Raw genomic sequence first — 26,454 nt, 5'->3', positions numbered from 1 at the left:
TTGGGAGCCCTATCCCTGCCTCATCCCAAAGTCTAAGCTGTCTGAGATGAGGACCAGGGGTTTCCTCAGGACCCAGACTTCCCCCCAACTTCCACCATCCCTGCCCCTTCCCCGGGCTCCAAGCAGAAAGCCACGCTGCGCACTGTGTTCATCCCGCCCCGGCTCCAAGGCAACTGCTGTTGGGGACAAGAACGGACCCCCAGACACCTTCCAGCTTCTGTTGAATCTCTTTAATGCTGTTAACGGCAAGTCTGGAAAAGGTTCAGGACAAAGTTCTTTTTTCTTTCTTTTTTAATTACAAAACTAACAGCTGTTAGAATCTTTTTTTTTTTTTGTTTTCCTTTTTTCTTTCCCTGGCTACAAAATACTCTGGGGAGATGCATTATAATTTAAAATATATAATATTGCACAAACAACCAAAAAGTTAATTAAACTAAAGAAATAATTACAAAGAGAAAAACCCCATCCCATCAAAAAAAAAAAAAAAAAAAAAAAAAAAAAAAAAAGATTCTCTCCATCCCACCCCCCTCACTGAAGGTTTCAAGTGGAACTGACCACCACTCTCTTGGCGTACCTGACCACAATCCCTTTAAATCATTGGTGAATACACCAGATTATGTACAAGAATCACCAGAGCAGCATCATGAAGCACCAGGGTCTCCAGGGATTCCTGCAGCCCCTCAGTCCTCCAAGAGACGAATAGCTTTACCAGAGTGAAGGGTGAGAGCCACAAAGACCGGGTCTGTCTTCAGGAAGAAGAGCTTTTGCAGAAGCCTGATAAGAGTCTCAAGAAGTTCACCCCCAGCATATCCCTTCAAGCAGCAGAAGGGCTGAGGCGGAGAAGTTGGGCTTACCAGAGTTGTAAGGACTCAGCTTTGATCGCTGCTCTGTACCGCCGGTAGCTGGCTTGTGTCCTAAGCTACAGGGGGGTCGAGGTGGGTAGCTGGTTGGACAAGGTATCCCGCCAGGCAATGCACAGAAGGGCCTGAAGTGACCCCCTCCCTTCTTGGGGAGGGGAAGAAATGCAAGAGCAGACTCTTGCAGGTGGCACAGCTGGGCTAAGGACTTGGGTGCATCTGACATGAAGAAGCCCTGGGAGAGGCATTGGGGACATACCAGCCTGGGCTGGATGAAAGGGAAGAGGTGGGAACTTGGGGTTTGGTCTCTAGATTTGGAACCACAAGGAACCTTTCTGGGAATGGAAAATGCCTGGGAAGGGGAGATTCCCAAGAGAGGCAAATTTCCCAGAGACGAATGCCTCTCACTCACTGGGATAGGAACCAAAATGTGCTTGCCATCCCTGTCTAGCTAGGACAGGTGGGATGGCCCTCCTTGCCTACTTTTGGGTGGACAGAGTGTTATCTCAGCTTCCTCCAAGAGACTGGTGCTTAGGTCCTGCACAGATAGAAGGGCTAGAGTTACCCCTTGGGACTTCCCAGCAAGAGTCCCCAAGAACAGTGGGTGTTCAGCAGAGAAATGTAGGCTCTTCTGGTGAGGGGGGTAGGGCTCCTCCCCTTTGAGTCATCCTATGGTTGGCACAAGTCAGAGTTCCTGGTTTGGATTTAGTGAGCCCCTTCCCAGATGTGAGCAGAGGCCCAAAAGACCAGTAAAGAGCCACCCAGAGGTCTGGTTGACAGAAGCCATTGGGGGGACATTCTCAGTCAGTGTCTTCCAGGGCTGGGCTGAGGTGAGCGAGGGGGTGGGAGGTTCTGTGGGCGGGGGAGCTGCGCGCTCTGGCCCCTCATTCCCAGTCCTCCCACTCTACATCTTCCAGCTGCGGACAGGAGGGGATAACGGAGAGCACAAACACATATTTACTCCTCTGAGTCAAGCCCGGACCCAGCCTCCCCTTGCTGCCCCCATTTCCAGACAGCCCTCCCCTAAACATCTTCCCCCAACTCCCTGCACACCCCACCCCCCAACCTTGGGCCACACCCCGCCCCCTAGGAGAGTGAACCACTGTCTTAAGGAACACGTCTGGGAGCAGAGCTGCCCTGTGTCCGAGTGGTGGGGCTGCTGCTCTGATCATTCCAGACCCAAAGGAAATGCTTTCATCAGCCAACACTGGACACTGGGAGGGGACATCCTGCTTCCAGGAACCAACTCAGTCAATCCCTTAAGGAAAACTTGAGAGTGGCCCTGTGATCAGAAGCAAGGTGGCACTGTACTGCAGGTGCTCACAGGGTCTTCATCAGGGGCTCCAGTGCCCTAACTTCAGCTGAAGTCTCTCCAGGGAACTTTCTATCGGCCTGCTGTCAGCTGATCCCCGGTATGATGGGTTGTAGAATGACTGCCTGGGTATATGGTGGCCAGGTTTTACAGAGGGTCGCAAAGACCCAGAAGGCATTAAGCCCCTGTGACATGATAGGGGATCATGGCCCTTCTCTACCCTGGGTATAGTAAGGTCATAGAAGCAAAGTACTCATGGGTAGGTCTCTACCTCTCCCCAGGCTTCAGTTTTCCCATATGAAAAACGAGGCCCTGCCTATCTTTCTAATCTGTTTACCTCTTTACAGCAGGTTTATGAGCTACATGATAGAAGAAATCATGTGATTCTTGTGTGACAGTGGGAGTAACACTGACTTGAATGTTAGATGTCTGGGGTGGAGCCTCACTCTTGCCACTTAGCTGTGAGAGCTTTTTTCCCTGCCTTTCATTCAAAAATGACTCCTTCTTGATTTTGGCAGGTAATGAAGTGTTAGAGTAATAAGGCCTCTGAGCTTCTAACTGGACTGGGTTTTGTGGTGGCTTCGGTAACATTCACTGAGAGCTCGCATGTCCCAGGCACGATGCCTAACATGCCTACACGCATTACCTCTCACAGCTTATGTGCTTCTAAGATCAATTCTGTTTTCTTTTTTTTTTTTTTTTAATTTATTTTTGGGACAGAGAGAGACAGAGCATGAGCGGGGGAGGGTCAGAGAGAGAGAGGGAGACACAGAATCAGAAACAGGCTCCGAGCCATCAGCCCAGAGCCCGACGCGGGGCTCGAACTCACAGACCGCAAGATCGTGACCTGGCTGAAGTCGGACGCTTAACCGACTGCGCCACCCAGGCACCCCTCAATTCTGTTTTCGATGGGAAAACAGAGGCTCAGGTTAAGTGACTCGCCCTAGATCACACTATCTTTTGTCTCCAAGGCCAGGAATCTCTCTGTTCAGGTCCCATCCCTGGGAACCATGAATCAGAAGATCTGGGGCAGGGTTTGGAGTCTACATTTTTTAGTAGTTCCTCAGGTGACTCTGATGCAGAGCTAACGTCAGGTATTCTCTCACCATCTACCCTGGAACTGAGGGGAAACAGAGCCTGCTGACGGAAACCATTCAGGGCCTGAAGCTGCCATCTCAGGAACAGGGATCCACCCTGAGGGGACAGTTGGACTTGATGGGAGGAGTCCTCAAACACTGGGATCATTGGGCTTGCTTCCCTGTGGCCAGCCAGGCCCACTCACCTCCCCAGTGGCATCCACTTTGGAGAGTGCCATCTGTACTTCTTCTTCAGTCATGTCCAAGTCAAAGTCCTTCTCCCAGTCCTCACTGATGTCCGTGCTTGAGCCTGGAACCATGATCCACAGTGTCAAAGGTGGGAAGGGGTATGTATGAGCAGGTTGTAGCTGGGGGTTATGGCACTCTTCAAAAGGGCCTGGCAAATATACATCAAAGCTCTCACATTCTGTTGTCACTCTGGCTCAGTGATTCCACTTTTAGGAATCCATTCTAAGGAAAAATCTTGGATTCAGTAAAAGATTTAGCCAAAGGGATGTTCACTGTAGTGCGGTTATAGTGATGAAAATTTAAAAAAACCTGGGGCACCTGGGTGGCTCAGTCGGTTAAGCATCCGACTTCGGCTTGGGTCATGATCTCACGGTTTGCGGGTTCGAGCCCGGCATCGGGCTCTGTGCTGACATCTCAGAGCCTGCAGCCTGCTTCTGATTCTGTGTCTCCCTCTCTCTCTCTCTCTCTCTCTGCCCCTTCCCCACTCATGCTCTCTCTCTCTCTCAAAAATAAATAAAAACATTTAAAAAATAAAAAAATAAAAAAATAAAAAAATAAATAAACCTGAGAGTCCACTGATAGGGAATTACAAAAGTAAATAAATGGTATAGTCACATGATGGAACATTATGTGGCTTTTAAATGTTAGGCTGTAGAGCACTTATATGCATGGCAAAATAATCTAAAACTATTAAGTGAGGAAAAGTAAGTTACTAAATAGTGAAGAAGCACTTTGGCCCAGAGGCTCCCAGGAGCCACAGAAATCTTCTAGAAGACATAAACAATGAACCTCTTCCTCTTCACTCACTCCACACTACCTACACTGACCTCACTACTCCTGAAACACACCAGACACATTCCTGCTTTAGGGCCTTCGCATGGGCTGTTCCTTGTACTTAGAATGCTCTCCTCAGACATCCACAGGCCAATTTCCTCACCTCCTTCAGGCCTTTGCTCAAATCCTACCATCTAAATGTGGCCTGCCCTGACCATCCCACTTTAAACTGCAACCCACTTCCGCACTCTGCTCTTTATTCTTTTTTCCATTGCATTTATCACTTTTGAACATATTACATCATTAGACTTAATATGCTTATTGTCAATAATAGAGGAACTAGAATGTGAGCTCCCTGAGGGCAGGGATCTTTGTTTTCCTTTCTTAGGTATGCCCAGTGCCTAGAATACAGAGTTTGCACCCAACAGATATTCATGGACCCTTTTCTATTTTTTTTTTTTTTCAACGTTTTTAATTTATTTTTGGGACAGAGAGAGACAGAGCATGAACGGGGGAGGGGCAGAGAGAGAGGGAGACACAGAATCGGAAACAGGCTCCAGGCTCCGAGCCATCAGCCCAGAGCCTGACGCGGGGCTCGAACTCACAGACCGCGAGATCGTGACCTGGCTGAAGTCGGACGCTTAACCGACTGCGCCACCCAGGCGCCCCCATGGACCCTTTTCTAAACCAGGGTTGGCAAACTACGGCCCATGGACCAAATCCAGCCTACTGTCTGTTTTTGGAAATTCAGCTTTGGAACACAGCCCTTGCCGTTTGTTTACATATCGCCTATGGCTGCTTTCCTGCTACAACAGCAGAGCTGAGTAGTTCTAACAGACTGTATGCCCCAAAAGCCTAAAATATTTGTGATCTGGCCCTATACAGAAAAAATCTACTCATCCCTGCTCTGGGTGATTCTGATGCCTGCTAAGGTTAGCAGTCACTGCTCTAAACATTCGTTATTTGGGTAGGACTTCTTAGAGGGAACATAAAAAAATGTCCATGTGAAGGTTATTACTAAGAAGAAAACTACAAAAAGAGTTTTTTAAAAAAGAATATGCAGAAAAAAAGTATATGTATTATAAGTCGATTAAAAAAATATGCTCAAAGGGGCACCTGGGGTGACTCAGTTGGTTGAGCATCCGACTTCAGTTCAGGTCATGATCTCGCGGTTCGTGGGTTTGAGCCCTGCATCGGGCTCTGTGCTGACAGCTCAGAACCTGGAGCCTGCTTTGGATTCTGTGTCTTTCTCTCTCTCTTTCTCTCTCTCTCTCTCTCTCTCTCTCTCCTCTGCCCCTCCCCCACTCATGCTCTCTCTCCCTCAAAAATAAATAAGCATTAAAAAAAATATGCTCACAGATGCTTGTACACAGAGAAAAGATGTGTAAAATACCCACAAAAATACTAACAATAGTTACCTCCAGGTGATGAGGTCATGGGGTAATTTTCTTGGTATTTTTTTTTTTTCTATAATGAACACATACTACTTTGTAACTTTTTTTGTCTATTAAAAGCATATTTAAAAAAAGTAGGTCCCTGATCTCCCAATGGCACGACCTGTAAACACGTCCTTGTTTCTTGTACAGCTTGCTCCTCACCAGGCACCCAGGCTCTGAGACCTCCCCTAAGCCCTGCCCCTGTGCTCCTTATAAGGGGTCTTGCTCTGTTCTCACTTCCTAGCCACAAGCATCCTGGGTCTCTGGAGCCTTGTAGACCTGGATGGAATCTTTACTTTTTTTTTTTTTTATCTATTGTATAGTCTTGGGTAAGTTATTTTGGGCTTCAGTCTATTTATAAAACAAGGATAAAACCACCCTCTTTGCAGAGAACCACAGGAGGAGCTTATTATGCAGATACCTGCCTCCCCTTCCCCCTCATTTAGATTCTGAACATCTAAGTGGTGGCCCAGAACTCTGCATTATAAATAGATACCTGGGTGATTCTTTGTAGGCCTGGGCCTGCAGTTCGAGATCCAACAGTGTTAAGATTAGAAGTGTCAATGTGAAGTGCATGTAACACACATACACATAGTGGGGATTTAACAAATGGGGGCCATTAAAGGCACGGTCTCAGAGTTTAGTAATTTTGCACGTGGTCCCACGGCTAGCCAGGGCAGACTGGCAACCAAGACCAGGTTCTTCGGACTCCGCATCCAAGTCTCTCTATGCCTTCAGGACATTTTGGTGGCACACACCTGGCTGGCTGTCAGTGTTGGCTTCCTGTGAGTTATGGCTGATTCCTCATTTCAGAGGTGTGGCCATGGCCATGACCGCTTTCCCTAACCTCAGGTTGCCCTCTTTTTCAGGCTTTAAATGTTACGGCAGTCCTTCCAGGGGTGGAAAACAGAGTATCAGCTTACAGTTTTGGAGCACCTCACACCCACCCTCTGAGGTGGGTATTAACAGTCCCAATTTTCAGATGACAAAATGTAGCCTTTGAGTGGCAGAGATGAGAACCAGGGCTGTCTCTGCCATGTGCCTCCTCCCACCATCTTGTCCTCTCACACACGAGTACTAACATCTCCATTACACTGTGCATGTGGCGGAGAACTGAGCTATGCCAAAACAATTTAAGATTTCCTGATGGAGTTTGTCTGTTGTTTTTTTAAGAAAGGGGAGCTTTCAGGTGATTACCAACCTCACAGTGTTGTCACTCGGCTCATTTTCTTCTGTTTAATTGGATCTCTGCTTCCCCAGAGAAGAAATGGAGGCAAAAGCCACTCTCAAGTCAGTCATTGGTGAAGTAGGGCCTTCAGCCCAGGGCACCTTCTGGTTTGCAGGCCATAGGCCTGTCTCAGTCTCTCCTTCCCCTCCTCCTGCTGAGGGAACCTGAGCAGGGTAAGTCCAGGCTCTTAGATTAAATGGCTCTTGGGTCAAAATGCAGGTGGGAAGCAGCTCTGCAAGGACAACGATTGCCCCACTGCCCCTGGACTGTGGGAGACCGTGTGGCTAGCCTACCCCAAGAGACTCTGCTGTGCCCAGAGACCAAGCCTCTCTTACGTCATCTAAGAGAAAAACGGAGTCACTCACCGTCTCCAAGCCTTCATTATTTCTTTTTAAGATTCACTCTCTCTACTCTGTTCCCACTGTCCTCCTGTCAGTCCAAGGCCCCATCTTCTCCCGACTAAGTGATTGCTTGTGGTGGGTCTTCGGCAGCGATAACCCAGCCTTCCTGCAAACCCCCGAGTGTCAGAGGCAGCAGAGCAGAGCAATGAAGAGCTTATGCCACAGCTCCCCCGTAATCTCATTTTGTCCCATTTCAACCCACCACTCATTTTTCTGACCCTGCTCTCCCACAGCCCAATTCCCAATGGAGCCTACAGTATTTTTTTTTTTTAATAAAACAAAAAAATTTTTTATATTTATTTCTGAAGGAGAGAGAGGAACAGAGTGTGAGGGGGGAGGGGCAGAGAAAGAGGGAGACAGAGAATCGGAAGTAGGCTCTGAGCTGTCAGCACAGAGCCCGATGCAGGGCTCAATATCGGGCTCAAACTCACGGGCCATGAGATCATGACCTGAGTGAGCCAAAGTCGGACACTTAACCGACTGAGCCACCCAGGTGCCCTGGAGCCTATGGCTCTTTAATCCGACTGTTTCACTGTCTCTCCTTCCCTTTCCCAGCTCCAATTCCATGAGCCACAATTCTGATCACTTTTTTGCATATACTTGTGGACTTTCCTCTTTTCCTCCACCGATTTCCCCTGGCTAAATTTGAACCCTGGTTAAATCCAGCTCCCCATCTATTCTGTGCCTGCACCTAGGCTACTGAATGTAGCTGGACAAAAGTACACCAGTGCTGACTGGTGTCTCTTAAAATTCATGACTGCTATCTCAAACGGGCCCTTAGTACCACCCAGCCAGCAACTCCATACCACCTGTTGGGTCCCTCACCTACTCTTCCACTTTCCCAAAGTACTTTTTCATGCTTTTGTAAAGACTTAGTGAGTGGGTGGTTGATCTCAAGTTTCCTATCAGTAAAAAAAAAAAAGGGGAGGGGGGCAGGAAATCACACAGACCTCTCTTGGGCTTCTGTGAGGACTAAGTGATATGCATATCCAGTGCTTAGCACAGAGTGATACAGACATATAGAAAGTGCTCAGAGATAGTACCTCTTATCATCATCATTTCCCCAAAGCAAGGGTCTACTCATATTTCTTCCCTGATTGAGGACCTATTGTGGAACAATTACCCCCAATTTGTAGAGGAATAAATGGGGCTTAGAGAAGATCAGTAACTTTTCTGAAGTCACATGGCTTAGGAGCAAGGTTGGGATTTGAACCCAGAACTGTTCAAACCCCAGAGCCTGATCCCTTAGCCTCTGTACGTGAGGCTCTTTGTACAGGTCAGGCATCTAATGTGAGCAGCATGCCCTGCCACTTTATGGCACCAAGTCCAACGTTCCAAGTTTGGCTAAGATTTTAAGTTCTTAAGTTCTGCTTCTGAGTTAACCCATCTACCCTTCTTATTCCTCCCTCTCCTGGGAGATAATACAGCAAAGTGGGCTTTACTCACCACTTCTCCTGCCCATGGCCTCTGCTATCTGGGCTTTGTAGGCCCCTGAGCCCCGCAGCTGCCCTCAACTCTCTCTCCACCTCTCCTATACAATGCCTGTCTCCTCAGTAAACCAACCGCTGATACCTGGAGCCTTCCTTCTTTCTCTGAACTCCTCCAGCATCAAGCCTGCCCCATACAGCTTCATGTTTCATCATAAAGACTGCAGCTTTTGCCCCTCCCTCCTCAGTGTCTCATAAAGAGTAGGTAGGAGCTCAATGGATGACCTCACTGAATCAGAGCCAGAAGGAGAGCATTGTGTTGGGAACTGGAAACCCTGTGGTTTCCATCAGGGAGCAAGGGGAGGGGTGTGGTGGGGCCAGTTTCCCTTCCACTGCAGCAAACCAGTCTCTCAGCACCAGCAGGCCAGGGCTCACCTGCTGGGCAAGTTTCGTGGCTGACTGGTACTGTGTGTGTGTTTCAGGAGAGGCCTTGCTGACAATCAGCTATCTCTGAAGAGGGATTCTGGATGTGGCAAAACAGTCAACCCCAGAGCTCTTACTGTCCTTTCCTTCCCAGAATTAGAGAGGTTCCCATTTGACAAAAAGTCAGAGTCTCCAGTCTCAAATTTCACTATACAGATAAGAAACTAAAGCTTTAAAACTTAAGCTGGGTCACAGCAAGTTCATGAGGATTCATTTAATTCTTTTTTAAACTGTACGTGTTAAGTTTTATGGATTTCGTGCTCCTAATAATGGGATAAGCTTAGGGAGGCTAAATGACTTTCCTGAGGTCAAAAAGGGTGAGGACCCCCGACAATCAATGACACAGGGATTTCCAACCCAGGGTAAGGCTTAATTGTCCAAATGGACAGTGTGGTAGTTACGGGCATAGGCTCTGAGTCAGAGACCTGGGCCTGAATCTGGGCCTGCCACTTCCTGGCCATGTGAATTTGAGCAAGTTACTTAACATTTCTGAGCCTCATTTTCTTCATCCATAAAATACCGACCTGACTGGGCTGTGAGATGAAATGAGAAATTAAATGCAATATAACACACTAAGCCCAGGACACGGCATAAACCTTATTCTGTTGGACCTAAGACCCCAACGATTGTAAGATGCACCCTTATTTCAGAGTATATGTACACCTTGGATGAAATAAGGTAATAAATACTCAACAGATAGCAGCTGTCACCATCATCAGTATCACAAATGAAAGGGTGAGGAAACTGGCACCACAAATGCTTCTGGGATCCTAAAGAGACAAGTCTGCCTTATGGGGTAACAACTCTTGCTTGTCCCCCTCCCCGCTGCTCCCTGGGATTTTGGCCTCGACTTACCTTTCTTTCCATTGTTAGAGGGCGTAGACTTCCCACTGTCCGAGTTCAGCTCAAACACCCGTAAGTCTGTGAGTACCTCCTCCCTCAGAGTCTCTACTCTGGCTGGAGGCCTAGGCTCTGGGCCGCTGGGGCGGCCAGCAGGGGTGTGGGGCTTGAACTGAGCTGGGGCCGGGGGTCCAGTCTCACCCACATCCACAGCCAGGCCCTGTTCCTCCAAAGATGCCTCTAGCAGCTTCTGGGACAGGTCCTTGGGCAACACGGGTGCCTCAGCTGCAGTGGCAGGTTTGGCGATCTGGGTCACGGGGGAGATGCTCTCACTGCTCTCTGAAGGAGTCACCTCTGTTGGAGGCTCGGCTGGAGTCATCAGATTCTCTTCACAGGGGCTCAGGGGGCCAGGGCCTCCTTCAGGGGACGTGGAGGTTTTGGCCACAGGAACCTTTGCCTCTTTTGCAGAGGTGGGTGAGTCGCTCACAAGCTCCTCTGTTGAGAGAGAACAGGAAAGAGGGCTACGTACCCTGGTCAGCCCCAAGACAACCCTGGAGCTCTCTGAAGACAGACCTCAGGTTCCCACCAAAGCTTACTCCGATCAAGACTAAAGGGTGCCAGTTTCCTCACCCTTTCCCCATCACGGTTCCTCTGCAGATACTTCCTGCTGGTCAAAGTCTCTCCTACGCTGAGGCCTAGCATATGTCTGGTGGACACTCAGCTTCTGGCAGCACAGCCCAAGATGGTATTATAGATTCGAAAGCTAGGACTTGACAGTCAGTTCTGGGTTCAGGCTGGGCTCTGCTCTATCCTCAGTGTATGATCTCGGGCAAGACACTGGACTTTTCTTTAACTTACCCCCACTTAATAAATGTGTTAATAGCATACAGGTGGCTCCAACATACTATCCAAAGTTGAGCTACCAGGTAGAGGAGGCTGAGCTCTTAAGCGAGTGGTTCCCAAACCTGGCTAGGCACGAACCATTACCAGGGGAGCTCGTTAAAAATGCAAGTTTGGGGGCGCCTGGGTGGCTCAGCCTGTTAAGAATCTGACTTCGGCTTAGGGTCATGATCTCACAGTTCATGAGTTCAAGCCCTGCGTCGGGCTCTCTGCTGTCAGCACGGAGCCCACTTTGGATCCTCTGTCCCCTACCCCTCTCTGCCCCTCCCCCACTCACGTTCTCTCCCTCCCTCTCTCTCAAAAATAAACATCAAAAATTTTTTTAAAAATTTAATGTTTATTTATTTTTGAGAGACGGAGAGAGAGAGAGAGAGAGCACGAGTGGGGAAGGGGCAGAGAGAGAGGAAGACACAGAATCTGAAGCAGGCTCCAGGCTCTGAGCTGTCAGCACAGAGTCCGACATGGGGCTCAAACTCACGAACCGTGAGATCATGACCTGAACCGAAGTCGGTGTTTAACTGACGGAGCCACCCAAGTGCCCCCCCTGAAATTTTTTTAAAGTACAACTTTGGCCACATCCCGAGAGTCTCATTTAGAATGGGGGGAAGGGAATCTTGAATTCTGATAAGCCTCCTAGGTGACTGTGAAGTGGCTGGCCCATAGGCTGGCAGGGGAATCTGTTGCTACTGACACATGTGATTTCCTTACCTAAACTGGGAATTCCGCCAGCCCAGGCAAACATTTCCTTTTTAGTTCAGCCTATCCTCAGCATGGACAAGCGCCGTATACATGCCCTACGCTTCCCTGCATGCCAGGTCTCTCCGGTGTTCAGAGATGGCCAGATGGTCCCTACAGGCAGCACAGGACCTGTGACTTGCCCATCACCTTTCAATACCTCTTACCTTCTTCCTCCTCCCAGCCAGGCTCTTCAGAGATGCTCTGTTCTGCCCGTTGCTTCAGGGCATCCCTCCGGGCCTGCTCCTGAGTGTGGGGGAGATGGCCAGAAGCAGTCAGGGCTCACTCTCCCCAGACCCTGGCCCTGACCCCAGAACCCTTGGTACCTTGTGCCCCTTCTTCCCTCAACAAAATCCAGTCTACTTCCCCAAGGGCTGAGTGGACCTCCCCGGGCCAGGCCAGCATACCTGCTCTAGTTGATGGACTTTATAGAAATACCGATGCCAGAATTCTGAATGGGAAACAGCTGCTGGGACCTGGAGGGAGGGGACAGTGGAGATGAGACTTTGGGAGTGGTTGTGTACAGTCTGTGTCCCCAGCCTTATCAGCCTGCTCCCAGCTGCTCTGGATTTAAGATGTGGCTCTGTGGCTGAGCAGTTTTCCTCAGAGCACTTAACACCCTTCCATCCCCAGACCCACTTTCCTGGCCTAGCTTGGCCAAGGAGAGAGACAAGAATTCCCATCAGGTTTTGCTGGCCCTTCCATTTTTCCCCTGATTGCCAGAAGCCTGGCGAATCAGCTTTGCCCATGTAGAGTCTTGGCTCAGGACCTGGCTGGTCTGGCTCTAGAGGGTCTCAGACTGCTCTCTGGGCCAGGTAACTGCAGTGACTCTTGCTAGATATGTGCCTCCCACCTCCTGACACCTCAAGCTGAAGCTGGGTAAAGTCCTGCCAGCTGGGCCCTCACCATCTTGGTGTAGAGGGCCCGGATGGAGGGGCTGCCTACAAGGAGCTCTGAGATCTCCCCCTTCTTCTCCTCCAAGCAGAACTGGGAAAGCCAGGCGTCAAACAATTCCGGGGGCCCTGCAGAGGGACAGACACTGATGGTCAGTTTTTTGGGTCTGGAGAAAGAACACCGGGCCTACAGAAAACATAGCTAAGCCTGGACATGGACAGTGAGGAAAGCTTAAGGTTTTTTTTCAAAGCCATTTGGCCAAAGGTGGGGGATCGGGAAGGGTGAAGGGGTGGGTAGGCCCCACTGGTATCACGGCATAGCATTTAAGTGATCTCTAGAATGGGCTACTATCTGCATGTTCTCATGCTGCTTGCTTTTTAGCCCACTGCACTTGGCTACTGAATGCCCTCCTCTCCGAAACTGTTCTCAGGTCCCCAGGGACCCCCATGTTGCCAGTCTAAAGGCTACTTCCTGGGGCACCTGGCTGGCTCAGTCAGTTGAACGTCTGACTCTTGATTGTGGTTCAGGTCATGACCTCCCAGTTTGTGGGATTTAGCCCCCTGTCAGGCTCCATGCTGACAGCATGGGGCCTGCTTGAGATTTTTTCTCTCCCTCTTTCCTCCCCACTCCTGCATGCACACACGCACTTTCTCTCTCAAAAATAAATAAACTTAAAAAACAAAAATAAAGGCTACTTCTCTGCCCTCTCTCATGTGACCAGTCTGGCTTCTGACCCTGGGAGCCACTGTCGTCCTCGTGACACCCTCTTCTCTTCTGGCTTCTCAGTCTTCTATGATTCCCCTCCCCCCTTTCCAGTTGTTCCATGTGAGTCTTCAGTGGCTCCTCTTTTTTCCTCTCCTTATGTCTTCCCATTCTCTGTTTTCTCCTAAGATAACCGCTACTAAGCCACAGTTTTAACCTCTCCTTCCCCCAACAACTCCTCAGTCTGTCTTTGCAGCCCAGGCTACCCTTCTGGGCTCCAGAGCCAGGGGTCCAGGTGTCCTCTGGAAACTTCTATCAGCTCAGGTGCAGCAAATGCAACGTGTGCTCATTTTCTTCTGTCCCTAAGCTGTCCCACCTAGTTATCCACCAGAACCCTGGGTGCTGTCCTGGACTCCTCCTTTATCTGATCGCCCTGGGTTCCACCTCCTCGGTGTCTTCCACACCTCACTCTTCATTCCACCTGCCACTCCCTGGGTTCTGGACTTACCTCTGACGTGGGGATTCCTGCCAAGCCTCCTACCCAGTCTGCCCATCTTCTATCTTTCTCTATGCTTGATGGCTCTTTTACAAAATACAAAATCTGATCACCTCAGGCTTCAAAACCCTTCAGTAGTTCTCTAGGGAGGGCTTTTTATTTATTTTTAATTTTTTATTATTTTTATTAAGTAAACTCTATACCCAACGTGGGGCTCGCACTCACAACCGTGAGATCAAGAGTCATTTGCTTCACTGACTGAGCCAGCCAGGTTCCCCTGTAGGGAGGGCTTTTTAAGCTAGGGTCCAAGCATAGGCTTCACAGAGGGTCAAAGACCTCCCATATGGCATTATAAAATTTTGTGGAGAGGGGTGCCTGGGCAGCTCAGTTGGTTGAGCGTCCGACTCTTGCTTTCAGTTCGGGTCATGGGATCGAGCCCAGGCTCTGCACTGAATGGAGAACTTGTTTGGGATTCTTTCTCTCTCTCTCTCCCCACCCCGCTTCTGCCTCTCTCCCCTGCTTGTGCTCTTTCTCTCTAAGTAAGTAAGTAAGTAAATAAATAAATAAGTAAAATTTTGTGAAGAGAGGGCCTGTCATTTTCAACAGATTTTTAAAGGCCTTTGTGACTAAAAAAAAAGTTAAGAACCACTACTTTGAGCCTTTTAGGACAAAAATTCAAACTGCATGGTCTGGCACCCAAAGCCCTTCCAATCCGGCCCCCACCAGCAGCTCTCATTGCCACCCCTCCCTCACATGCACCCCTTAATCTAGACTTCTCAAATGCAGGACCTTAAAATGTCCTACTGCCATGCTTGAACACCTTCCCCCACTGCTAAAAATAAAATTGGTCTACTTGTTTTTCTTTTTAAAGTAGGCTCCACGCCCGATGTGGGGCTTGAACTCATAACCCTGAGATCAAGCGTGGGAACCTCCACCAACTAAGCCAGCCAGGCGCCCCCCAAACTAGTTTACTTCTAATTTATCCTTAAAAACTCAACGTAAGTGTCACATCCTAGGTTCCCCAGGTTGCACCGGGTGCTTCCCTTCTGGGTTCCTACTGCCCCCACCTTTCTGTGGAAACAGTCACTCTACCTCTACTATCCTTGCTTTACTCATTGTTTCCTGTCTCTCTTTCCTAACAGCAGGTTCCTGGAGGTCTGCACTGGGGTGAGGGTTTGACTAATTTCTGAGCTCCAGTTCCCAGCCTGGGGCTTGCTGCATGAGAGGGGCTTGGCAAACAAGCGCCAAAGAGAAGGCAGGCAGGGCAGCAGGGCTGGGATGGAGCCTGAGCTAAGAATGAGGGAGCGGAGCAAAGTCTCTGCAGACTACAGAGATGAACACAGTCTGGGTTCAGGGAGGAAAAGGGACTGTCAACCCATCCTACCACACATAAGGTACACTCTAGTCCCACTCTGGTCTCTCCACACAGGAAGTGCTGGGCCACTGCTACTAGAGACCAACAGGGTGCTCATCCCAGATTCCCGTGGTCTCCCTTCCCTGCAAGCCTCCCCCTCACCGCTACCCCCTCACCATCTGGTTCATTGCAGTAGGTTGCCGGGTCTGACTGCAGGCTGTAGAGGCGAGCCTGTAAGAAATAAAGAACAGAAATTCTGGAGTGCTAGGTGGAGAAAGCACCCCCTCTCTGACAGCACAGTCTACCACTGTTGTTGATTTAGGTGCTCAGAGACTGATCATTCTCCTGTACATTTATTCCCATTTGGAAATCAGCCTCAACCCAGCCTCTCCCCTGCTGGCTGCCAGACCCCACAGGGCACCTGTCAGCTTGCCCATGGCTAAAAGGGGGAATACTGGGCTAGGAGTGAAAAACTGAGGCTCCTGGAAAAATGGTCTCCCCTAGTATTCCACCTGGGGAATTAAGATACAGTGTAAGCAGGCTATAAACTTGTATGTATAAAATGCTTTTGAATTGTGTGAAACCTGAAAAAAGTTAGTGCAAATACACTAATAAAGTCCAAATTTATGGGCAAAATTTGAAATAATGTATCTCCCCAAATTAAAAGCATTCATCAAGAATTTCTTTCTTTCTTTTTTTTTATTACGTTTCTTTATTTTTGAGAGGCAGAGAAAGACAGAGCACGAGTGGGGGAGGGGCAGAGAGAGAAGAAGAAGACACAGGATCGGAAGCAGGCTCCAGGCTCTGAGCCGTCAGCACAGAGCATGACACGGGGCTCAAACTCACGAACCGTGAGACCAGGTCCCGAGCCAAAGTCGGACGCTCAACCGACTGAGCCACCCAGGCGCCCCAAGAATTTCTTAATTCCATAGCCAGTCTGCCGAGTGAACTATCTGCCGTGTTCCCGGTAAGGTCACAGGAGTGGCAAACTTTAGCTGGTCAACAGAAGACCCCACCTCCCCACCTCAGTGTTATGTGGAGCAAAGGCCAGCTGTCTGCGTTAGAGCTTCAGCAAGTGGCTTTGGTGACTTACAGCTGTTAGAATTTAAAATCCTACAATTTAGGAAATTTCACACTCCCACTCAAATGTCCACTAAGTGGTGGTATTGATACTAGTGCTGGCAGATATGCTTGACAAATCAGTAGGTTTGGAAAGGAAATTCAATGCCAACCTGCTGTGACATCACGCTGTGAATTTAGGAAAAAACACTCCATGAACCGTGAAGAAGTAATGTGAGAAGATAAAATGTGGAAGAAATATGTTACCACTGTTGTTGATCTAAGTGCTTTGAAGACATCCTCCCCCCATACATTGATTCCCACTGGAAATCAGCCTTAACCCAAACGGGGAGAAGACCATGCCTGTACAGCATTCCTTATCAAGGCTGAAAGCTGAAAGGACTCCCCAAGAGCAGCACTACAGAAATGAGTGGAATAATTATGCTCTGTTCACTTGCAAGAATGTTAATAATTAAAAGGATGGTGAGTAAGAAAGATGCTGATATTTTTTATATATGTTTTTATAGCAGGTTATAAAATTCGATGTATAAAGTGCTTTTTTTGTTAAAAAGAAAGAGTTCAAACTATCTTTACCAGTGTTTGTAAACAAAAAGAAATGAAAGGTTATAGCCAAACAAGAAATAAGTGGTTCTCTTTCAGTGATGGGATTATGGATTTAGCGATAATTATCTTCTTGATTAGTACTATTCTCCAGTATAGTTATACACATATATTTATTTTCTGGCCTGAACACATACTGCTTTTATGAGTGCACATCGGAAGATGGCATCTAGTGCTGTTAGGCACCTGCAGGGGAGGCTGCTAATGAATACCTTGGTGCCATCATAGGGCTCAGCTGTGCCAGAGGGTGTGCCCATCAGGGTGATGACATCGCAGTCTATGGTCTTGTCTGGTGAGGGAGCGAAGGTGTCGGAGATCACCCCTAGGAAGTCAGACAACCCCTTCTTCATCTTCTCTGTTGCCCCCGAGGAGCCTTCAGTCTGCAGAGAGAAGCGGAAGGGGAAACAAGTGGCCCAGGAGCAGGCTGCAAGTTAGAGTTTGGGGTACTGAGGGGTAAAGCATCAGGGGCAAAGGAAGCATCAGGGGTGAAGCATTCCTGTGTAGGGACCAGGGAAGTGCTCATGGCCTCTTACCCCATCTCTGAGGTTGGAGAAGGACAGAAGTGGCCAGGGTCCCCAGACACCAGAAGAGGGTGTGGAACAGGACCCCGGTAGGCCTATATAGTCAGAGCAGAACTCCCTGACTGGCTGTTTCATCAAAATTTCAAGGCTAGTCATACTGATCAAAAACTGGCAGGAGAGGGGATGCTCGGATGGCTCAGTTGGTTGAGCATCCGACCCTGGATTTCGGCTCAGGTCACGATCTCTCAGTGCGTGGGACCGACTCCTGAGGTGGGCTCTGCGCTGACAGCAAAGAGCCTGCTTGGGACTCTCTGTCTCCCTCTCTCTATGCCCCTCTGCTGCTCATGCTCACTTGTTCTCTCTCTCAAAATAAATAAGTAAATATTTTAAAAAATGGGCAGGATAGGATGCATGCTGTACACACTCTGTGGGGAAGGGGACCTGTGGGTGGAGTGATGGGAAAGGTACTAGTTTTGGAGACCTAACCCCCTCTGAGTCAGCTTCCTGATCTGTAAAATTAGGACAAACAGACTTCCTTCAGAGGGCTGCTGTGAAAAATAAAAAAGATCAGGCATGTACAAGCCTGGCATAAAACAAACATCTACTAAATAGCAGTACTGTAATATCACAATGTCATCATCATTGTTGCTCAGGAAGTAGAACATTCTCTGTGAAAGACCGGGGATACATGGGCAGGATGAGAACACGCATCCTTGCCTAGACGCAAACCTGGGACCAGCTGAGGGCCAACGTATGCATTGTCTAGAAGGGGCAAGTGGGACACCAAGCTTGAGCCACACTGGCCGGGATATCCTTGAACAAGCAGAAATAGGATGCTGACAGGGCCAGGCTCTAAAAACCTCATGGAAACCATAGCACCATAGCATTTACTCCTGATTAGGCTATCCAAGCATTTTCCACCCGGAATCTACCAGCATGCCTGGCACATGCTAGCACAGATATACAATCATATTTGTCAAATGAAAAATAAAAGGAATAAATAGCCACCTGGGTGGCTGAGTTGGTTAAGCGACCAACTGTTGATTTTGGCTCAGGTCACGATGTCACGGTTCCTGAGATGGAGCCCCACATCAGGCTCTGAACTGACAGTGAGGAGCCTGGTTGAGATTCTCTCTCTCCCACTCTCTCTCTGCCCCTCCCCTGCTTGCTGGATGTCTCTCTCAAAAATAAATAAATAAACACTAAAGAAACAAAGAAAGAGAGAGAGAGAGAAAGAGAGAAAGAAAGAGAGAGAGAGAGAGAAAGAGAGAGAGAGAAAGAAAAGAAAGAGAGAGAAAGAGAGAAAGAAAAGAAAGAGAAAGAAAGAGAGAGAGAAAGAAAAGAAAGAGAAAGAAAGAAAGAAAAGAAACAAAGAAAGAAAGAAACAAAGAAAGAGAAAAGAAAAGAAAAGGAAAGGAAAGAAAAGAAAAGAAAAGGAAAGGAAAGAAAAGAAAAGGAAAGAAAAGAAAAAGAGGCTCTGGGGTGGCTCAGTCAGTTAAGCGTCCAACTCCTGATTTCAGCTCAGGTCACGATCTCACAGTTTGTGAGTTCAAGCCCCACATTGAGCTCTGTGCTGACAGTGCAGAGCCTGCTTGGGATTCTTTCTCTCTGTTCCTGCCTCACTTGTGTTCTCTCTCTTTCAAAGTAAACTTAAAAAAAAAAAATAAATAAAATTTAAAAAAGGAATAAATAAACGGAAAAAATGAGTGGTGTTTCTGCTGCTGGCTGGACCCTAGCAGTTCAGCAGGATTACTATCTGTCACTCCTGCTCATGCTCATGAGTAGCTGTGATTAGCCTGCAGACAGTATTTTACAAGAGGAGTCAACAAAATTAAGGTTGGCTAAAAGAACTCCAAAACATGTTGTTTATAACATGGCTTCTAATCTCAAGGCAACTGATTCAGCTGGAGATCAGATGAAGAAAGTGCAATTTCCCCAATACTAAAGGAGAAATTGCTCATGCAAAACCTGTATATTATACTTCATCAGAAGCTTGAGCTTTGCAGCGATAGCCAACCATACACTATTTTCACTTTTCACACTCACTTTAGAATCTAAATCCTATCTCACAAGAAGATTCTGCCACACATCTTTGATTAATAAAAACAGGGCCCGGGGGCGCCTGGGTGGCTCAGTCGGTTAAGCGTCCAACTTCGGCTCAGGTCACGATCTCGCGGTATGTGAGTTCGAGCCCCGCATCGGGCTCTGTGCTGACTGCTCAGAGCCTGGAGCCCGTTTCAGATTCTGTGTCTCCCTCTCTCTCTGACCCTCCCCCGTTCATGCTCTGTCTCTATCTCAAAAATAAATAAATGTTAAAAAAAAAAAAAAAAAACAGGGCCCATAAGAATAGAAGTTGGCACCACCTTTCTGGAGGGTAGTTTTGCAATAAATATTAAAAGGCCTACAACTGTACTCACCGTATGATCCCTTCTAGTATTTTATTATAAAGAAAATATGAAGGGCAAAGATTTAGCAGTCAGAATGTTTACTGTAGCTCTGTTTATCCAGTACCAGAAAAAAATGAAATAGGAAACTAGGAACTGGTTAAACCTACAGAACAAAATAACAAGCCATTTATGATGCTGGAGAATGAGGTTTGCAATGATTAAGCCAGAAAGTAGGTTATAAACCGTGATATTCAGTTGATTCCAGCTTTGAAAAAGAAAGTGGACAAAGTGAAAAAGAACGAGGAACATACTCCCCAAATATTAACAGTCGTTACCTCTGGGAGATGGAACTAGGTCTTTCTTTTTCTTTTACTTATGTGTATTTTCTAAACTGTCTACAGTGAATGACTTTGCCAGAAGGAAAACATTTGCTAAAACAATACAGAAATGGGAGAGCTTATTAATACTTATTCTATATAGCTTGTTTGCTTGACAGACATAATTCTTTCAAAGTGGGAGCCTATGGGGGAAAAACAATTACTTAATAGTAGAAAGGTTGGGGTATCAGGCTGTGAAGGACAGTCACTCAGAGCGTGAAGGGAATACTCACAGCTAGCTTCTCCTTGACCACACTGGCCGTGGCTGCAATGGTGCAGGCCGTGTCATGCTGGACCACCTGGGTGAACTCTGTCAGGTCTCGCTTCATGAACTCCAAGGCTTCGGAGGACTACGGGGAAGACAAGAGAGGGATGACAGAGCCAGCTGGCTCCACTACCCTTTGTTCCTGTTCCCGGGGCTGCTTCTATCCCAGACAGACACATGGAAACCTCAAGTGACATGGGAAGCCTCAGCACAGAAACAATGATTGCCCGTCCCAATCCCATGACCTGGGATTACCGAACAGCAGAGAGTACAGAGGGACTCCCTGCAGCTCTGAGAATCGGGATGAGACTCAGCCCTGACCTTTATAAGCTCTGTGGCCACAAGTAACTCTCATCTAATTTCAGTTTCCTCCTGAGGGAGGTACACTAAATCGGTGGTTCAAGAGCAGACTGGGGAAGGGGGTGCACACAGTCCGGAAACGAAACAGACTCCGATGCATTGCTCTGAAATCCTTTAAGTCATGACATTTGTTTCAAATTTCAAGTAACCTGAAGAAAAGGTGTGTGATTTTTTTTTATCAAGGGAAAGTGTTTCTATTTTTATTTATTTTTTATTACAGGGAAGTTCAGTTGAAATATGAGGCAGTATGTGAAATTATTTGTCTGAAAAACTAAATAAACATGTTGTACTAGTGACGGTAATAGTTCAGAAAGCGTTTATGAGCGATTCTTGACAATTTAATACCAGAAAAAAGGTGTGTGGTTTTTACATTCCACAAAGGGGGTGTTGAGAGAAATACTGGATTGGATTGCCTCCGAAGTCTTGCTTCTACCATTCTAGGGTTCTATTCATCCACAGAGATCCTTCGGGCAGAATGAATATTTGCTTCTGTCAGACCGACCTGCTGCTCACCCTGCACTCAGACCAGGTTTGAGAGAGCAGGCCCTCAGCCCTGGTCTGAGTCTTACCCTGCTTTGTTTCATCCTTACCCACTCTGGGGCACCTTCCCAAACTACCTCTGTGCTCCCCTGGCAAGCCCCCTCATTTTGCACATGGAGAGTCACCTGAATTTTTTTTTTTTTTTTTTTTTTTTTTTTTGCATTTTTGAGGGTTCTGGTGACTTTTTTCTGGTTTTCATCAGTCTGGGATGAAATGGGGCAGTCTCATCTATCAGCAAGAAGCTTCTCTGGGAGTGGGAATCATGTCTCCATTTCAGACTCAGGACTCTGTAACTGGAGTGGAGGGGCCATTTATTCTCTATGTCCATCCACTCTGCCATTCTCCATCCTGGTCCAGGCCAGCCTGCTCTGTCGAATGGACTCCTTGCAGGTTGTATCAGATATCTCTACTGCCTTCTCCCTGTGACACTGCTGGGAGCTTTGGAAGTCAGAGCAGACCAGGTTGCCCCTGCTTTACATTCTACAGTGCCCATAGTGTCCTACGAGCAAGTATACGATCTTTCCCTTCACTTACAAGGCCATATAATCTCATCTCTGGCCCTCATCCTCTACTGCTGTGTTCCTCACTGAGCTCTAGTTGGTTTTCTGCAAGTTTCTCAGATGCTCTAGCATCTTCCTTACCTTCATGGTATTAGAACATATGGTTCTAACTCTTCCAAACAAATAAGTGAAAAAAACACAACAAATAAAGCCCTTCAACTGGTTAACTCTGGTTTCTCCTTCGGATTTAAGCTTAAATGTCACTTCCCCGGAGAAGCTTCCCTGATGCCACCTCAGATTAGGTTGGGTCCCTGCTTCATGTTCCCAGGGCACCTGAATGTTCTCTAACACTTGTCATACTGTAGATTATGATTACCCGTTCCAAGTCTAGCTTCCTGGATAAACTGAGTTCCCTGAGCACAGAACCCGTGTTTTTTGTTCACTGATGCTTTCCCAGTATGTGACACAGAACGCGGCATAGAGCAGGTGCTTAAATTTGCTTGTTAAATTTACATGTACAGGAGCAATTTTAATTAAATAGCCATTAGCATGATTATTTGATAAATGGCTGTCACTAGACTGTGAGCTCCGAGGGGACAAATATGAACAGACATGGTGCCTGCCCTCAATAAGACCGTAGTCTACTGGCAAAATGTTCATATAACAGTGTTGATACACAAGGGCAGAGTGGTGACCAGTGTATTATCAGGAAGTTGGAAAGACTTGGTGAAGGGAAGCCTGGACTTAGCCCTAAAGAATGAGCAGGAATCAGCAAAGGAAGCCTGCCTGGGGCATAGTAGGGCATAGGGCTTACTAAGCCCATGTGCATTTCAGTCCTAACGAACATAAAAGGTAAAGCAAAACTGGTTTCGAATAAAGCTGGAGAGGTTGCCAAGGGCAACTATGGAGGGCCTGGTCAGCCCTGAGGGTAATGGGGAGCCACCAAGGGTTTGAAGGAGGTGGGACATGATGAGCTTTGCCTTTTTCACAGGTCACTCCAGTCACTGGCATACAGTGCCATGGACGGGTCTAAAAGTGACAAGAGTAGAAGACAGGAAAACCAGTCAGGAGGCTACTGCTGCAATAGTCCGGAAAAGAAAACAGAATATGAATAAGGACAGTGCTGGTCAGGATGAAAGGATGGGACTGGTTCAAGAAATATTCGTCAAAAAAGGTAGATTTGGTGATTAAATGGATGTGTTGACTGAGGGCGAAAAAGAATCAAGGAAGGGCCACTGGCTGCTAAACTAGGTGCCTGGGTGGATGCAGGGCTGCCAGCTGAGGGAGAAAATGCCGAAGGGGAAGCCCGCTTAGAAAGCGGGTGATGACAATGATTTCGGTCCTGTAGAATGTGTGGCGTATCTGGATAGTTGTCCATCAGCAGCTATTCTCAAACACTAAAGTTCAGAGTAAAGGACTAGGAGTCACTCTATCATGGAAATGGAGGAGGTCACCCAGGAAGCGTTTGTAGAGTGAACAGAGCAGTGAGCGGAGGACAAGACCCCTCAAACACTACACTTTTAAGGCGCAGGAAGGGGAAGTCATGAGACAGTCGGGAAAGAAAAGCCTGGAGATGTGGAGAATTGAGAAAGAAGCATGCCACAAAGCCAAAGGAGTAGAGTCTCAAGAAAGAGGGAGTGATCACTAGTGTCAAATGCAGCAGAAAGGTCCAGGAAGATAAGGGCTCAAAACCACCCACTGGATTTGGCAAAGTGGTAGGTGAAGCTGAGTGTGTTTACAGATAACCTGGTATGTGGTAGCTGCAGGGATGGGGACGGAGTCATGAGAGATCATGCTGTTGATCTCAAATTATAAACAGGAGGAGATGAGGTTGTCTCCCAGAGGTAAAAGAAGAAGCAGTTGAACAGTGGACTTGAGGAAGAGTTAGGTTTGGGGAAAGTTTCTGAAGGCAAGGGGGAAGAAAAGCATATCAGAGACTGGAAAAGCTTGCTGGGTGTTGCTCAGGCCTGAGTAAGGTTGGTGAATCTGTGGTTGGGCCAAAGAGCAATGCGACTTTCTCTATCACTGTCTGTGGGTAAATGCAAGCACACACGTACACTATAGGATGAGGTAAGATGCACAGGAAGGTAGATTATAGCACCATCTCAAACTTGTCTCTAGGGCAGTACGCTAAGGGGTGCAAGGGAACAGAGGGTCCTGGGAATTGAGTGGTCCAGATGGAGCCAGGATGGGAAGGGGGAAGGAGGCAAGGCCAGGAAAGCACTGCAAGACCAAGAAGAAAAAAAAAAAAAAAGGAAGTAAAAATGGATGGGTGGTGTTTAAGGGATTTCCCCATCACCCTCCTCAGGACTTAATAAAAACAACTCCAACTTATATACTATTTACTGTGTGCTAAGCATTGTCCTTGGTGCTTTACACATTATCACTCAATCCTTACAATACTATCAGGTAGGTATAATCAGTACTCCCATTTTGCAGATGAGGAACTGAGGCCTAGAAAGGTTAAATAACTTGCTCAACTTGGTCTAACAGTAAGCAGCCGAGAGGGAGATTAAGTCCTCTTTCTGAATGGGGTAAACTGTCAAAGGCAGAAACAACGTCCACACCCCTGCTTCAAACTGGGAGTTCCCCAAGAACGAAGATAGAAAGCTAACCAACTATCTATTTTTCATGAGTTACGGTAAGACCAGCCTTGAGAGAAACACACAGCAGCCCCTCGCACACCTGCTGAATGAACGTCAGACTCTCCTTCCAAGAGATCGCTCAATGGAAGTGACCTTCTTTGAGGTCTCTTCAATTAAACTTCCTTGTGAAATTCTCCTCGTGCTTATCAACAACGTAAACAACTCAGGGCATTCTTAGATTTGCTAGGCTGTAGCTGAGAGGCTGTCCAGGACTGCATAGGCTAAAGGAGGTATTAAAATGCTCCCAGAGTAGAGGACTGATTTGACCGAGATCAGAAGCCTCCCCGAGTCTGCCCTGAAGCAGGACTCACCCCAATTCCCTGAGGTAAACGGTAATTAACTTTTTTCCACAGTTCACTGGGGCCCGTTTTGACAAACTAGCACGGAAGGGAACAGAAACACACAACAGCATTGTCCGTTGGTAGAGCAGAGCCTCACTCATCCCTCAGGGATTGCTGCCTCCCTGCTAGACTGAGCTTCGTGAGGCCCAGGATTGCAGCTTATCCTCAGGACCTGTCAAGAGAGTGCTGGCTGTGCCATTCTAATACCCGAATGACTAGAGCAGTAAGTTTCTATCGCTAGAGTTCTTCCTCAGGGCCTAGATCAAATGTTCTCTCTTCTACGAAGCTGTGAATTTCCTGAGCTGGAATAAACTGCTCTTCCTATGGATTCCTACAAAAGGGTCGCGCCAGCCTTTAAACCAACATGTATCTCACCGTGGCTACTGCCACACTGGCCAGTCGGGGTCAGTCCTCCCTTACACCGATAAGGTATAACAGTAGAGCTCGGTGGGCCTCATCTCGAAGGCCTGGCGCCCACATAGGTCGGGCGGGGCCGCTCAGACCTGGTTGCAGTGAGGCGGAGCGAGGCCCTGCCGGAGGAAGGGCGCCAGCCCGGCTTACCTTCTCCTTGACTGCCTGGTAGCTCTGCTGCAGCCAGCTCCGCCACCATCCCACGTCCTCCCTGTGGAAGACAGACACATCTGGCGGCCCTGCGGTGCGACTCTTGCCCGCGCAACGATCGGGTCTCAGTTTCCCCCTGAGATGTGGTCCGCGGGCCCAGACTTGGCAGACCGCTTCCCCACCCCCCTCACACTGCGACTCCACCCCGCCTTTTCAGGTCCGTCCACTCGCGCGCTGGCCTCCTGCTCCCCACGGGGACCCTGGCCCAGCACCCCGGCCCTCAGAGAATTCAGGCCCCAATGCCGGAGAGCAGGATGACGGGCTCACCCTTCCGCCATCTTGCCCGCATGACATCACCACTATTTACTGACCTCTGACTTCCGACACGGCACCGCCCCCTCAAGCACCGCCCCGGAGCGCTCGGCCCAATCCTCGCGCCGACACCGCCCCCAGCCCAATCTCCGCTCCGGTCCACTACTGGGCCCCGCCTCCTTGAGCCCCGTCCAGTGTCCGTCTACAATTCGCCCTTCAACTCCGCCTCTGGACTTTTGGCCCAATCCTCACTCAGTTCGGTTCTCAGGGTCCACTCCCCAGCGGTAGCCCTACCCCCCTACAACAACTACTTTTTAATCAACGTACATCGGATACGGTGGCTGCTAAGGGCCACGTTCGTCCCTCTAGCTGGACCGCGGAGGCGCGGGAGCGGAGCGGAGAAAGGGAGGGAGCGGGGCTGGAGCTCGAAAGTCTGGACCCTAGAGCTCAGGTCTAGGACCACCCCCCTTTATGAAACAAGCCGCGTAACAGCTGCTTGGGGTCTCTTCGGGCTAATCCGACAAGCGCAGAGCGGAGCCCTGGGCTACGGTCTGCAGGTGTGTGGAGAAAATTTCATCACAGTTAACTTCCATGAGGCTTCTCGAGGGGCTCTGAGGATATTAGGGAGATAGACACACATTCACCTACCTCAACTTTTGATAGCCCAAATCAGAACTTTTTGAACTGGAGCTGAATGTGGATTGACTTGTGAAAGGGGGACAGAGACAGAAACTTTCTGGATCTGCTACCTGTCAAGTCCCATGGCCTCTTGTCTGTTTAGGGGCGTAGCTTTAGTAATTC

At 48.3% G+C, this 26,454-nt stretch overlaps 1 protein-coding gene across 3 annotated transcripts; it reads right to left on the bottom strand.

Annotated features, from left to right (window-relative positions):
- Window positions 1-215: 215 nt before the first annotated feature.
- Window positions 216-26,073, bottom strand: BSDC1 (BSD domain containing 1). Of its 3 annotated transcripts, none has more exons than XM_058718221.1 (11): window positions 25,981-26,073; window positions 25,342-25,402; window positions 20,363-20,479; window positions 17,057-17,224; window positions 15,341-15,395; window positions 12,625-12,740; window positions 12,126-12,194; window positions 11,886-11,964; window positions 10,099-10,578; window positions 3,452-3,555; window positions 216-1,774 (listed from the first exon to the last, which is right to left on the bottom strand). In XM_058718221.1, coding segments are annotated over exons 1-11 (1,284 nt in total). In that variant the 5' UTR covers window positions 25,983-26,073; the 3' UTR covers window positions 216-1,741. The 3 variants fall into 3 exon arrangements, with proteins under 3 accessions (XP_058574204.1, XP_058574203.1, XP_058574205.1); XM_058718220.1 differs by lacking the exon at window positions 25,981-26,073 and adding an exon at window positions 25,669-25,717; XM_058718222.1 differs by lacking the exons at window positions 12,126-12,194; window positions 25,981-26,073 and adding an exon at window positions 25,669-25,717.
- Window positions 26,074-26,454: the final 381 nt, after the last annotated feature.

The sequence above is a fragment of the Neofelis nebulosa genome, chromosome 2 (assembly GCF_028018385.1).
Source record: "Neofelis nebulosa isolate mNeoNeb1 chromosome 2, mNeoNeb1.pri, whole genome shotgun sequence".
Classification (NCBI taxonomy): Eukaryota; Metazoa; Chordata; class Mammalia; order Carnivora; family Felidae; genus Neofelis; species Neofelis nebulosa.
This window is presented reverse-complemented; position numbering and strand designations above follow the sequence as displayed.

Bases quoted from the DNA above. Each gene is read 5' to 3' on its own strand.
- BSDC1 (XM_058718220.1), bottom strand. The intron at 15,396-17,056 runs GTATTCATTAGC...TATTTCTTACAG, and splicing joins AGCCCTATGATGGCACCAAG to GCTCGCCTCTACAGCCTGCA. The intron at 3,556-10,098 runs GTAAGTCGAGGC...TCATGGTTCCAG, and splicing joins CTCTAACAATGGAAAGAAAG to GCTCAAGCACGGACATCAGT.